This window comes from Cydia amplana, chromosome 24 (assembly GCF_948474715.1).
Source record: "Cydia amplana chromosome 24, ilCydAmpl1.1, whole genome shotgun sequence".
Classification (NCBI taxonomy): Eukaryota; Metazoa; Arthropoda; class Insecta; order Lepidoptera; family Tortricidae; genus Cydia; species Cydia amplana.
This window is the reverse complement of record NC_086092.1, coordinates 4,450,285-4,464,299: the sequence shown is the minus strand read 5'-3', so window position 1 is coordinate 4,464,299 and position 14,015 is coordinate 4,450,285. Positions and strand designations below refer to the sequence as shown.

Here is a 14,015-nt window from a genome sequence, read left to right as displayed (position 1 = left end):
TAGTTGCAATATTAAAAACTAAATTTTGGATTATATCCGCGCGTCGCGTTGTTCGGCAACGCACACAAAAATGCAACCGCTGTTTTAGGTTAAATCCTAGACCTACTTTTCCTCTTATGTCAGACTTGCCGAAATGTCGCTTAGAGCAATGTAAGGCCTTTATGCATACGGGTATAGACTTTGCTGGACCTCTGTATGTTACTCCTTACAGAAAACGTGGCGTACGCAGCGTTAAGGCTTATATATGCCTTTTTATTTGCCTCGTTACGAAAGCCGTTCACATAGAACTGGCCTCAAATCTAACCTCTGCTTGTTTCATAGACGCTTTCAAGCGCTTTTTATCGCGACGAGGTCCCTGTAGCTTTGTTTACTCGGATAACGGGACAAATTTTGTATCCGCAAAGGCTTATTTTAAAGAGCTTCACGATCTTTTACAATCGGATGATTACTATAAAACTTTCAGCGACGAGCTCGCGAAACATCGCATTACTTGGAAAATGAATCCTCCTACCGCTAGCCATTTCGGAGGTATATGGGAAGCTAACATAAAAAGCACCAAGACCTTACTGTTCAGAGTAATAGGAAAGCAGATCCTAACCTTTCAGGAGATGGAAACAGTCCTTACTCAGGTAGAAGCTTTACATAACAGCCGTCCTTTGTATGCTTTAAGCTCTGATCCTTCCGAACCGCTCGCGCTTACTCCTTCTCATTTTTTGACCACGTCTCCGTTGGAATTTTTACCCGCGGCTGATTTATCTGATAAACGCCCCGATTTGCTGTCACGGTTTTCATTAATGGACTCACTAGTGCAGTCGTATTGGAAGCGATTCAAAACGGAGTATTTACATAATTTGCAACAACGTGAAAAGTGGAATACTCCTTCAAATCCAATTAAAATTGGTACCGTAGTAATATTAAGCGTTGATAACGCTCCGCCTTTACAATGGCCAATAGGAATTATAACCAACGTCTATCCTAATAGCCAAGACGGAATCATACGCGTGGCGGAAGTAAAGACGAAGACTGGAACGTATAAACGTCCAGTCATACGGTTATGTCCGTTACCGACTCAATAGGAGTCTTATTTAGTTAAGAATCTTAGGTTTAGCTCGCGTCTGATATAGACCAATTAAATATAATACTTAAGTTAGCTTAGCTTTATGTACGTTGTACTTCTTAGTTTATTGGCACGATTGTTGTGCATTATTATTTTTTAACCTTTTTTTTCTTTGGTTGAGGTGTTAGGTTAATTTATTGTTTTGTACTTTTACTACGAACTTAGCAAGTAACTTGGCACAATGACCATATGCCGTGATTATATTTTTTATAGTTTGAGCACTTTGGCTCTTTACATCCTTTTCTTTGAAGGGTTCCTTCAAGGCCGGGGGGATGTTGAGTTTCAAATTTGATATTTTTATTTAAGGTAGTTTTTTCCTTTATTTTAAATGTAGGTACTTGTGAAACGTTCTATACCCTTCCAAGCTACCTATCCTTTGCCAACGCGCACAAAGCCGTATTACCGTCTCGCTTCACGGCAGTCCTATGAGACGCCATCTTGGCGAATCAGTTCCTGAATCGATGCGGACCTAAACGCATCTTCTAATTGAAATAAATCAAAATGTAATGTGAAATTAGCAAAAACTGTTACAAACGGAGTGAAAGTGGCACAGGTGTACTGACGCTGAAGTTTGGGAAAAGTTTTATAAAGTGCTGGCCAGCTGAAGAATCCTACAACGAGATCACCAGGTATGTGCGCAGGCATTTCTCCTAATCCTTAAATCTGGGCGTCAAACAAGTACTTTCTTATTTTAATTTCCTAACATACAGTCCACTTAAAATCCCTTCTGGTGTCTTGAGGGCTCCCATACATATTTCCCCGCGTATTTTTATTTCCGCATAAATATTGGTTTAAAGGCACTACCACTTATTATTATTACTCACATAAGGTGTGTTCGGGTGATTACGAATACTACAGAATGTTCAGGATCGGGGATAGATCTATCTTACCAAGTGAAGGCAAATCACTACATAGTATAAAACAAAGTCGCTTCCCGCTGTCTGTCCCTATGTATGCTTAGATCTTTAAAACTACGCAACGGATTTTGATGCGGTTTTTTTAAATAGATAGAGTGATTCAAGAGGAAGGTTTATGTATAATTTGTTAACCCGTGCGAAGCCGGGGCGGGTCGCTAGTGAATCATAAACTAATTACTACATTTTTATAAATATTGGAAATGAAATGGAATCCGGACCACCGGAAAATGGGGACCGGATGGAATGGAAATGGACCGGTGTACGAAAAGGTCGCAAGTTCGTGTCTTGCCGGAAGCGGTGAATTTGTCAATTTTTCCTTTAATATAATTTTATTTATTTGTCATTATTATTTATTATTTTTATTTACTTTTTCTATTGCTGTTTAATTTAGTTTAGTTTTGTAGGTAGTATTTAAGTGTTTTATTACATAAGTAGTTGTAAAATATATTTCACAGTACATATGTACTTTTCCGCACTAGTGCGTAAAATAGCACATTTCGTGCGTATGTCGAAACTTTAAAGTGCCATATGTACTGTAAAACGTTGTTCGATACACGTGCGAATAGGTAATTCGCAACTTGTGCCGATTTAAAACACTCCCTTCGGTCGTGTTTTAATTTATCGCCACTCGTTTCGGATTTCCTCTTTTTCTCACTTGTATCGAAAATAACTATAATAATAAAAAATAATCCTCAAAATTGATCCAGAAATGACGGAGATATGGAGTAACAAACATTAAAAGACAAAACAAAAAAAATACATACAACAGAATTGAGAACCTCCTCCTTTTGAGATTTGGAAGTCGGTTAAAAACAAGTGAATGATTATGAATATTATGATTGCACCTCGTTCTAGAGATACTTAGTCAAATCTCGGAAAGAAATAGTAGTTTGTGTTACAAGGGATCAAAATGATATATTTCCGTCAAGGGCGTACATTGAATCCTGAGCGTAATGAGGGATTCAAGTGTTAACGCCCAAGGCGAAATCATTTTGGTACCGTGTGACACATACTGCTTTTCGCATCAACTATGAGGAAAATAAAATAATCTTAGTGTTGACACAATCTGATGCTTAAGGCTCCGTTAACGATTTTAGAGTCAAAATGTAAAATTGATAGATTTCGTTGTTGAAATTGTACACATTTTGTTGCGTAATATCTAAATAACAAGTATTGGTTTCTTTTAGCACGTCTTCTCATCTTGCCTTTTAATAATGAGGTCTCGAGCGTGCGTCACCGGCAATATATGACGAGAAGGGGCAGTATTTAAAATATCATCAAAAAATTATAATGGTAAATTATACAAAATTATGTATCAGAACAGTTTCAGGAAATGTTGTAGATTGTTTAAGTATCAAAATTACGTTGAAATTAAGTCGATTTTCACGAAAAAAAATCACTTGTTTTGAAGTAATTTCTGGTGAAAATTGATTTCGTCTAACTTTCATTTACTCTTGTTCAATATCATATAACAAAAATGTAGTCTATGAAAGTTGGAGTACAGGATATGTGTAATACAAAATTACCATTTTTAGTAGTCCAAACTTTACGAAATTTCCAAATAAGATCGACTAAATCAGTGCTTTGCGCGCGTTTACCTAAACGTCCATCAGAAAAAAAAAACATTACTAATTTAGTGAGTCTGTTTTCAAAAAAATGATCTGTACAAGTGCAAGATAAGAAGACGTGCTAATAGATACCAGTACTTGTTATTTCTATTACGTAACAAAAGGTGTACAATTTCATCGACTAAATCTATCAATTTTACATTTTTGCTGCTAAAATCGATACCGGCCTCTTAAACAGATTATATAAGCAAAAAAAAAAAATGTGCAAAAAAAATGTAAAAATAGTGTGCTAGAACAGAAAAGTGTAACTTTGATCCCTCCTAGCAGGGAGGAAAAGTGCCACTTTGATCCCTCCTAGTAGGGAAGAAAAAGCTCTTTTCCGAATAGGTGGTGTGAAAATAAATATGAATTGTATTGGCCCAAAAGTTCACACAACTATTTTTGTCGTAGGGGATGGTGGTGGAATCGGACCCCTACAGCTACATCAGCAGTGGGGTCAGTGTCACAGTGCCCGGGTATCCCCCCAACAAGGAGTTTGTCAGGTAAGTTCATTCTAACATCGACACTGGTCATTGGTGGAACATATACCCTTTTTACACATCCCTACTACACTTTATAAGAAATAAACATTTGTATTTGTATTTTGTATCTCTTATGAATTCACGGGTATATACATCCCGGTCATTTGATAGGCGCGCGTGGGGATACAGATCCAACACGTAGAGGTCCTTTGGAGAAGTTTGCTGTTATGTAATACACCTGCTAGGACCCATTCACGGGTACAAATAGATACCCGTAAATTGGTCCCATACAGGCGTAAAAATAAAACTCTCCCGCCGGGTCTGTTTGTATGTTCGCGATAAACTCGAAAACTAATGGACTGATTTTCATGCGGTATCGTAATGTGTAACTTGTAGACGTAATTTGTGAGTTTTGGTTACGAATCACTACAACTTATAAAACAAAAGTCCCCCGCTGCGTCTGTCTGTTGTGTTTGTTTGTTCGCGATAAACTCAAAACTACTGAACGGATTTTCATGCGGTTTTCACCTATCAATAGAGTGATTCTTGAGGAAGGTTTAGGTGTATATTTTGTTAACCCGTGCGATGCCGGGTCGCTAGTATATAATATATTGAACATCTATCAGACATTCACTGCATTTATCCGAAGAGTAACGCGTAACCATTGACATACATATATCTCAGGACTGGCCTTACGGGCAATAAGAATGGGGCATGAATGGGATCAGTACAGCGGTGTGACGGTATCAGCGTAATTCGTCCCATTCATTTTTCGTTCATTTCTTATGTCCGTCTCATTCTGTGTTCGTCACTCATTCTTTATTCGTCTCGATCGCTATATGTCCCTATCGTCTTAAGTACAATTATGTAACCTGTCTCTTTCTTAACAAGTCTTTTTCGTTTTTCGTCACGGTCTTCCTAGGACTCATTCTTTCTTATTCCCTTTCGATTTTTGTCTCATTCACTTATTCGTCTCATTTTTTTTCATGCATTCGTTATTAGTCACATTCGTGATTAGTCTCATTCATTTTCAGTCTAATTCTAAGTTCGTTACATTCGTTTTGCGTCTCGTTTTCTTAGTTTTTGTGGCTGCGGAATTAGAAAATTTGCGTTTCAAAAATCATGGCCAATATCTTGATGTTGGCCATGATTTTATTGTAAACGAATACCATGACGATTATTGACGGCATATCAAAATCTATGAATGCAGTTATTCTTATTTTTTCATATGAAATAATGTTTATCTTGAGAAAAATTAACTATCTTAAGTATCTTAAGCCCCAGACCCTTCAGGGCCCTCATTTTTTTCCGTTCTGTATATGTACGGGACATATAAACTTCAATTTGTTTATGAATTCCGATCCGGAGGACATATGAATAGCAACTAAGACCTACTAGTACGGGACGATTAGCGAACGTGCCCAAAAAAGAACGGAACGAGTTACCATTAAAGACAAAAAAAGAGTGAGACGAATAACGAAAGTGACTAAAGATAAAGTGCGAATGATACCAAAAAAGAGAGACACAAACAAAGACATAGTCCTAGGAAGACCGTGACGAAAAACGAAAAAGACTTGTTAAGAAAGAGACAGGTTACATAATTGTACTTAAGACGATAGGGACATATAGCGATCGAGACGAATAAAGAATGAGTGACGAACACAGAATGAGACGGACATAAGAAATGAACGAAAAACGAATGGGACGAATTACGCTGATACCGGTGTGACATCGCTACAACGCGATTGGTTGATGAGTTCGCATCACGCGCGCGATTGGTCGCAAATAGTTGCGTTAGACTCCATGATTGGCTCGAATTCGTGAGTGACACCGCTGAACTAGTACCATTTCTAGATTTTCTAGTGCCGGTAAGGCCCGTCCTGAGATATATGTCAATGCGCGTAACTCATCTACGTAACTCGACGATAACCCGAGACGTCACCTCTTTATCTGTCCATGCTATTTTTGCATTCGGAGACTTAGTCATCATTCCGTTTCGAGCGAGGACTGCCATACGTCCCACTTTTATTTATTTAAATTAATACTGTAAACCGGTGCAACATATACCATGGCAAACATTGCCTGCAAGTTTCACTATTAGTAAAAAATAGAAAGGAATCCAGCCGCGAGTGAACAAAACGAAGACCGAGATCTTTTGAGTGACGAGGTGTCGAGGTGTGCAATAACAACGAGTTTTAATACAATTATTTAAATGGAAAATCAGAAGATATATTTCACTGTGTATTCGCCGGAGAACTATAATGAAGAAATCGAAAAGATATTATTGCAGAGAACTAAACCTATTTTCGCTTGTGTTGAATACGGACGGGAAAGAAAACATAAGCATCTCAACTTGTTATACCGGAAATGCCACAGATATGTTTTTACAAGACTTAATTTAAAATGTCCTGCAATAAAACAGAAGAAATGTAGAGACCTTGAAAATGTGATTAATTATATAACGAAAGAAGAAGATTGTTTTATATTAATTAATGAACTGCCTGAACCACTGGAGAATTATAAAAGGAAGGCAGAAGATAATGATATAGTTAATGCGGTGATTAGAGCAGAGAAAATGTATTGCTCAAACACTTAGTGACGTTGGTCTATATGTCGGCGGCCGATCGTAAGATCAGGCATATCGTGAAACGTGAAAATCTTTGACCCGTTCCCTGAGTCGACGGAGCCCCGCTACGCGGGGCTCCTATTTCTGGGCAGTTTGCCCTTCGGGCATCTAAAGCAACCTAACGAACCTATCCTACCTATATATGTATTGGTTTAATGTCACTATCGTCAAAACATTACACAGGAACATTACGATCTGCCTGATCTTACGATCGGCCGCCGACATACATATATATAGTCTGTCAAGCTGGATATGTCAGTAGCAATGTAAAGCAAACTAAAGTATGGTATCCCTAGGAAACAAAAAGCAGCAATGTACATCGAACAACGATGAAATGTAAACAAAACAGTTCCACAGATAAGATGTAAATGACACTCGATTTTCGACTAATCCAAACGTAGTGTTGTTAACCCGCGATTTTTAAAATTTGCCGCCTTTTTCTACTGACAAGATTTGCATGACCAAGTGTACCTAATAGTAAGACATAAGGTGAATTTTAGTTTTGAATGCATTTCTGAAGTTTTTTAACTGCATAAAGTACTTGAAAATGTAATAAATATTTACTTTATCATATAATTTTTTTAATAACAAAACTTCCGTGAGACAAAGACATATTAAATATATTAAAAACGGGTCACTCACGTATTTTAAGTCGAAAAACGCTCGACATGTTTCACTTCGTACCGAGAAGTGTCATCAGGAGCTTGTCATCGTAAACGCAAGCTCCTGATGATACATCTCGGTACGAAGTGAAACATGTCGAGCGTTTTTCGACTTAAAATACGTGAGTGACCCGTTTTTAATATATTTAATATATATATATTTTTTTAAATCACAAAAATATAAATAAATATCAACAGTATTGTTTCTTTATTACATCCCGCAACTCTTACGCGTCCCACTGATTAACAGTCCGCTGGACGGTATCGGCCTGTCAGTTGTTCGGAACTGTCAACTTTTTGTTCTAACTGACAGGCCGATACCGTCCGGCGGACTGTTAATCAGTGGGCCCCTTTAAGGTCCTTTGTTATTTTGAGTGTTTGCCATTCGTTAGTCATATAAGCTGTTTTTCTAATAAATAGATACTGAACTGTCAATAGGAAATATTACGCCAAACTCTGCGTGGGGGCGCCACTTCCACAATCCGTCACAATCTATGGGTCTACCGCAAACGAGAGAGTCGAACTTTTGTTATCGAACCTCTCTATCACTCTGCATATTCGAGCGATAAAGAGGCAGATAGCTGAGTATCGATTTCGCGTTTCCCGGTAGTCCCTTGTAAACAAACCGCCTTGATGTATCAATGTCATATTTGATTGTCTGTGAAAACTTGTCAAAAAACAGTTTAAAGTCACAGTATGTATAAGTTACTCTATTGTTTATGATGGGTGCTAGTGCTGCACTTTGGCGGCAGAACATTGCAGTAATAGCCCCTATTAATTTATTTTCTGAATACTTTCAAGTTTCCAATCGATCGATTATTTTTTTATGTAGAATCAATACCTTTTTTTTTAATTTGTTATTTTTAGTAAAAATTAATAAAAGATTTATTTCAACAAATACGACCTATCTCAACCTTTTAATGTAATTCCCCCGTAGGACCGAATAACTGCTATCTTATACGATTCCCGACATATATATATATAAACAAAGTAACATGTTTATATATGTCGGGAATCGTGGGCGTATCATACTATCGCAAGCACATTAGGACCTTCAATCGTGGATGACGAGGGCTTTCATTCAATGAAATACGGTATTCAACTCACAGTCTTTATAGTTCGTAGCTTTCTAATAGAGCCCGACGGCTAATCCTATTGTCTATTTTTAAGTAAAACCGCACGTGCTACTTACCTGCAAAAAAGGGTCTTAATTATTCTATTTGGCACCTGAGCGCGGGCTAGTCCAACGCTCATAAAACCAGTGTAGGTGCGCTCTCCGATAACGCGCCTTTGTTACGCATCTCGATGACACATTGTAGACTGGTTCTGTAGCGTTCGACTCGCCGGCACTCAGTAACCGAAGTACTGAGTGGCGGCGAGTTGAACGGACCACACACATCGTAACAAAATATTTATCCATTAGTTCATTTTGAATCTTATTGCAAGTTCCATAGGAGTTGTAATTCAATTACCTGGGTAAAGTGAACGAACGATTTTTTATGCAGGTGGTTGTGGCACGTGGCACGAGCGGTTTTACTTAACAATAGACAAAGGATTACCCGTCGGGCTCTATTAGAAAGCTACGAACTATATATACTGAACAAGACTGATTACAAATCATAGCACACGTTACACTTCTTATCCAAAGCAAACCAGTGGATTAGACCCAGGAACCGCCACAGACGTCATCTTCTCCCGTTCTTTCTCATCTGACGATTGATTGACAGCATAACTTCAATTGTTCTGGATTTCATTTGTTTTGACAGCGCACTCTATGACGCCTTGGCGGAACTGCGCCGAACGCCACTCAGGTGTACACATAAAGCTTTGGATTCCTCCGAAAACGGTGCCGTCATATGACGGCCGTCATATAGCGGCAGCAAAAGACGGCCGTCTTTACGGTGGCGACATGTGGAAAGTACCACGGCGTCATAACACACCGTCATCCACCAAGGTCAAAGCGGCAAATTTGAAAAATGTAGGCGCGATGGGATAACGTCCCATAGAAAATTTGAATTTCGCGCCTTTTCCTACTGACAAGATTTGCTTGATCATCTATAATTTACTTGGAGGATGAAATATCATCAGAAGAGGAAAAGAATCGTAGTACGGAATCATTTATTCACATCTCGTGTCATTTATTCAAAATGGCGTCACCGCTATCTAATAAAACGTTCACGAAACTATCGACAAGGTCATGACGGCCGTCATCTTACGTTACGTTGACAATCAACGTAACGTAACGTCGTCTAGGAAACCGCGCCATCTTGTTTACATAGACAACGTTCTAGTGACGTCAGTCAACGCTATATAGCGGCCGTAATATGACGGCACCGTTTTCGGAGGAATCCAAAGCTTAACGCCCTAGTTTGCTTTATTTGTCAAAGATTGCGTGATGAAACACCCGTCAAAGGCGATAGATGGCACAATTCAGTCATTCTCCGACATATACATGGGTGAATCAACTTTTTCTTGTCACTCGTTGCCATGGTTACGTTATCCTAGGTCACTCTTTATAACCTAATTTGTAGGCATTTAAATTCACCAAACACTCTTTTTTGTGATACTTATAAACCCTTTCCATTGAGGGTCGTCTACCAAGCGTGTCAGAAAAAGGTGGACTACAATGTCTCTAACAAACTATGCTACTATTGTCTCTTGGTTGACCGGACAAAGTAATAACAAGAAATAGTTGATCCGCCCTGATAATTGACTTGTTTGTTTCCAGGGGTAACAACAAAGTGGGTTGTTGGTACTTGAAGCCAGTGCTGGTGAGGATGCAGGACGGTACGGAACGGTACCAGACGCAGTTCCAGTGGCTCATGTGCTGTGATCTCAAAGGTAAGGTCATAAATCGTATGTATGTATGTGTCTTTATTGCACATAACAAAGTGGGTTGTTGGTACTTGAAACCAGTGCTGGTGAGGATGCAGGACGGTACGGAACGGTACCAGACGCAGTTCCAGTGGCTCATGTGCTGTGATCTCAAAGGTAAGGTCATAAATCGTATGTATGTATGTGTCTTTATTGCACATAACAAAGTGGGTTGTTGGTACTTGAAGCCAGTGCTGGTGAGGATGCAGGACGGTACGGAACGGTACCAGACGCAGTTCCAGTGGCTCATGTGCTGTGATCTCAAAGGTAAGGTCATAAATCGTATGTATGTATGTGTCTTTATTGCACATAACAAAGTGGGTTGTTGGTACTTGAAACCAGTGCTGGTGAGGATGCAGGACGGTACGGAACGGTACCAGACGCAGTTCCAGTGGCTCATGTGCTGTGATCTCAAAGGTAAGGTCATAAATAGTATGTATGTATGTATGTCTCATTACTGCACATAACAAAGTGAGTTGTTGGTACTTGAAGCCAGTGCTGGTGAGGATGCAGGACGGTACGGAACGGTACCAGACGCAGTTCCAGTGGCTCATGTGCTGTGATCTCAAAGGTAAGGCCATAAATATTATACTCATATAGGAATGGAGAAAAAAGCGCTGGTGGCCTAGCGGTAAGAGCGTGCGACTTGCAATCCGGAGGTCGCGGGTTCGAATCCCGGCTCGTACCAATGAGTTTTTCGGAACTTATGTACGAAATATAATTTGATATTTACCCGTCGCTTTTCGGTGAAGGAAAACATCGTGAGGAAACCGGACTAATCCCAATACGGGCCTAGTTTACCCTCTGGGTTGGAAGGTCAGATGGCAGTCGCTTTCGTAAAAACTAGTGCCCACGCCAATTACCGACCCCAGGCTCCCATGAGCTGTGGCAAAATGCCGGGACAACGCGAGGAAGATGATGATGATAGTAGGAATGTGGAACGAAAGAGAATAGAGTGAATATAGAGTTACTGTCATGATAAATTATGTAGTCCCAGTACATTTACTGCCATCTTTTGACAAAAGATTAAAACTGTTAGAACGCCATTTGACTTTGACCCTTATTATTTCACTGGCGGTCTAGCATGAGTTGCGTTCTCGCGCGCGAGCCCATACTTGAAGTCGCGCCAGATGTATGGTGTCGCGCGCGAGAACGCAACTCATGCTAGACCGCCTGATATGTGTTTATTTGTTAAATTTTGAAACTAACGCCATCTACCCGAGTGTAGGCCTAAGGTTATGGCGTCATCGCTCGAAAAGATTGCACCATACCTTTGGCCTACACTCTCAATTAGCTCATATTCATATTCCAATTAGCTAATAATCTGAAATAAATGTCATATATTAAGTAAAAGTGAGCCAAGCCTCCAGTGCCCCAGGCTGGAATCGAACCAGCGTCCTCTGCTATCGCGGCAGGTGCCTGTTGCCACTCCGCCACCGGGCCACAGCGGCATAGGTCCAATTTTTCCAAGTATATGCACTTCATATATTTGTCCTTAAATAGCTGTCATTTTGACTTATGATTAAACATAATTTAACTAAATCAGGCCCGTAAAGTTTTATGTATAATGAGTAAATGTATGTCTTTGTCTTGTGTTATGTATGTATGTGTGTCTATGTTTGTGTTAATTTGTAAGATAGAAAATAGGTATTTGTTAAACCATAGCTGATATATTTCGTTTCAGGTAAAATCCCCCAGTTCGTGCTAGACGCCGCGTTCGCCACCGTGATGCTGGATTATATAGTTCATGTCAGGAAGTTCACGGCCGAAGCCAGGGCCAAAGGCTTGTTCTAACTCTAATGCTATTTAACTCTTACCACATTCACTGCCAGGAACCTACATGGTGGGCGCTCGTGAACTTTGCTCAGCCGGACAACCCGTTGAGTTTTGTACGCAGCTGGGTTTTTTTTTGTTGTCCCCTACACTTTTTTTTCAAATTTGGGATTTTTTATGTTATTTCTACTCAGAATCACGAGCTCTTTCTATCCTAATAGGAGAAAAAAAGTGTTCTAAGGTTTCTGTTTCCATTCCGTCACCATTTTTCATAGATCGAAAAATGTATGGAAATTTTGGGACACTTTTTTTCTCCTATTAGGATAGAAACAGCTCGTGATTCTGAGTAGAAATAACATAAAAAATCCCAAATTTGAAAAAAAAAGTGTAGGGGACAACAAAAAAAAAACGCCCAGCTATAGACGACCGGTTTCTGGGGTAGTGCGCCGTTTCTTGTCTGGCAGCGAATGTGTTACAGCCACTCCACACTAGCGTCTTCCGAGCGTCGGCGTCTAGTCAACTCTATGGCTGCTGCTCGACGCCACGTTGGCGCAACTGGACCATTTTATTTAAAATTGTCTCTTCTTCCTCGCGTTGTCCCGGCATATTTGCCACGGCTCATAGGAGCCTGGGGTCCGCTTGACAACTAATCCCATGATTTGACGTAGGCACTAGTTTTTACGAAAGCGACTGCCATCTGACCTTCCAACCCAGAGGGGAAACTAGGCCTTATTGGGATTAGTCCGGTTTCCTCACGATGTTTTCCTTCACCGAAAAGCGACTGGTAAATATCAAATGATATTTCGTACATAAGTTCCGAAAAACTCATTGGTACGAGCCGGGGTTTGAACCCGCGACCTCCGGATTGAAAGTCGCACGCTCTTACCGCTAGGCCACCAGCGCTTATTTATTTAAAATTGTCCCCTACACTTTTATTCCTAATGGAATTTTTTATGTTATTTCTACTCAGAATTGCTCAGAATCACAAGCTCTTTTGATCCTAATAGCAGAAAAAGTGTCCCAAAATTTCCATAAATTTTTCGTTCCTTCCATTCCGTGACCGCCATACAAAGTCTATGAAAAATGGTAACGGAATGGAAATCAAAACCTCGGGACACTTTTTTTCTTCTATTAGGATAGAAAGAGCTCGTGATTCTGAGTAGAAATAACATAGAAATTAAGAAATTTAAAAAAAATAAGTGTAGTGGACAACTTTAAATAAAATGGCCCTGCGCAGCGACGCTTTCCATAGCGCTGACTAGACACCGACGCTCAAAAGACGCTAGTGTGGGGTGGCTCTTAAAACACCACGTCTATTTTGTGCGGCGCATCGTGAACCTTGTCGCAATGCGCTAAGGTTCATATTGGTCTGTAGCCGCGCGCGTCAGTTGACGTCTATGGCGTTCAAAGAGTTAAAAGGTTGTTCTGACTTGTTTCCTCGCTTCATTTACAGTCATTAGATATATCGGACGGCCGAGGTGCTCAAAAATATCCGAACACACTAAGTCAGTGGTTCCTAACCTTTTCAGTCCGGTCACCCCTATGACTCACTAGGGAACCTGATTTTACCCCTCCTCCCAATGGTAATAAAAAATAAAACGTGTATGTTTGTTGTATTGTTATATTAGGTTAGCTTATTAGCCCCGTAAAATACCAGTTTTACCCCCACGGGGGTAATTACCCCCAGGTTAGGAACCACTGCACTAACGCCTTGACAATAGTAGGTGTGATCCATAGATGGTAGGATCCTAATAGATGTGGTATACACGTGCCTCCGTGAGGGACAAAACATAGGCAACGCGACACTATGATTGGTCGAATTTATTTGTTGCCCGCCATAATCCATACTAATTTATGGTGGGGAATAAAAAAAATGCGAGACTGTGACAAGGACAAACAATAATAGCGCTTTCGCTGCTACTCCTACTGAAAGATACATAAGACTATCCCGTTCGGT

At 40.0% G+C, this 14,015-nt stretch overlaps 2 protein-coding genes across 2 annotated transcripts in view; both read left to right on the top strand.

Annotated features, from left to right (window-relative positions):
- The window catches only part of LOC134659181 (steroidogenic acute regulatory protein-like), a 40,736-nt gene extending 28,642 nt beyond the window's left edge, over window positions 1–12,094 (top strand). The window contains exons 12-14 of the mRNA XM_063514814.1: window positions 4,053–4,144; window positions 10,140–10,252; window positions 11,970–12,094. Of these exons, the coding sequence (XP_063370884.1) occupies window positions 4,053–4,144; window positions 10,140–10,252; window positions 11,970–12,079 (315 nt within the window). The 3' untranslated portion in view covers window positions 12,080–12,094. The remainder of the gene's footprint in view (window positions 1–4,052; window positions 4,145–10,139; window positions 10,253–11,969) is intronic.
- Window positions 1–14,015, top strand: part of LOC134659156 (GILT-like protein 2) — a 186,962-nt gene that overhangs the window by 49,904 nt on the left and 123,043 nt on the right. The window lies entirely within an intron of this gene.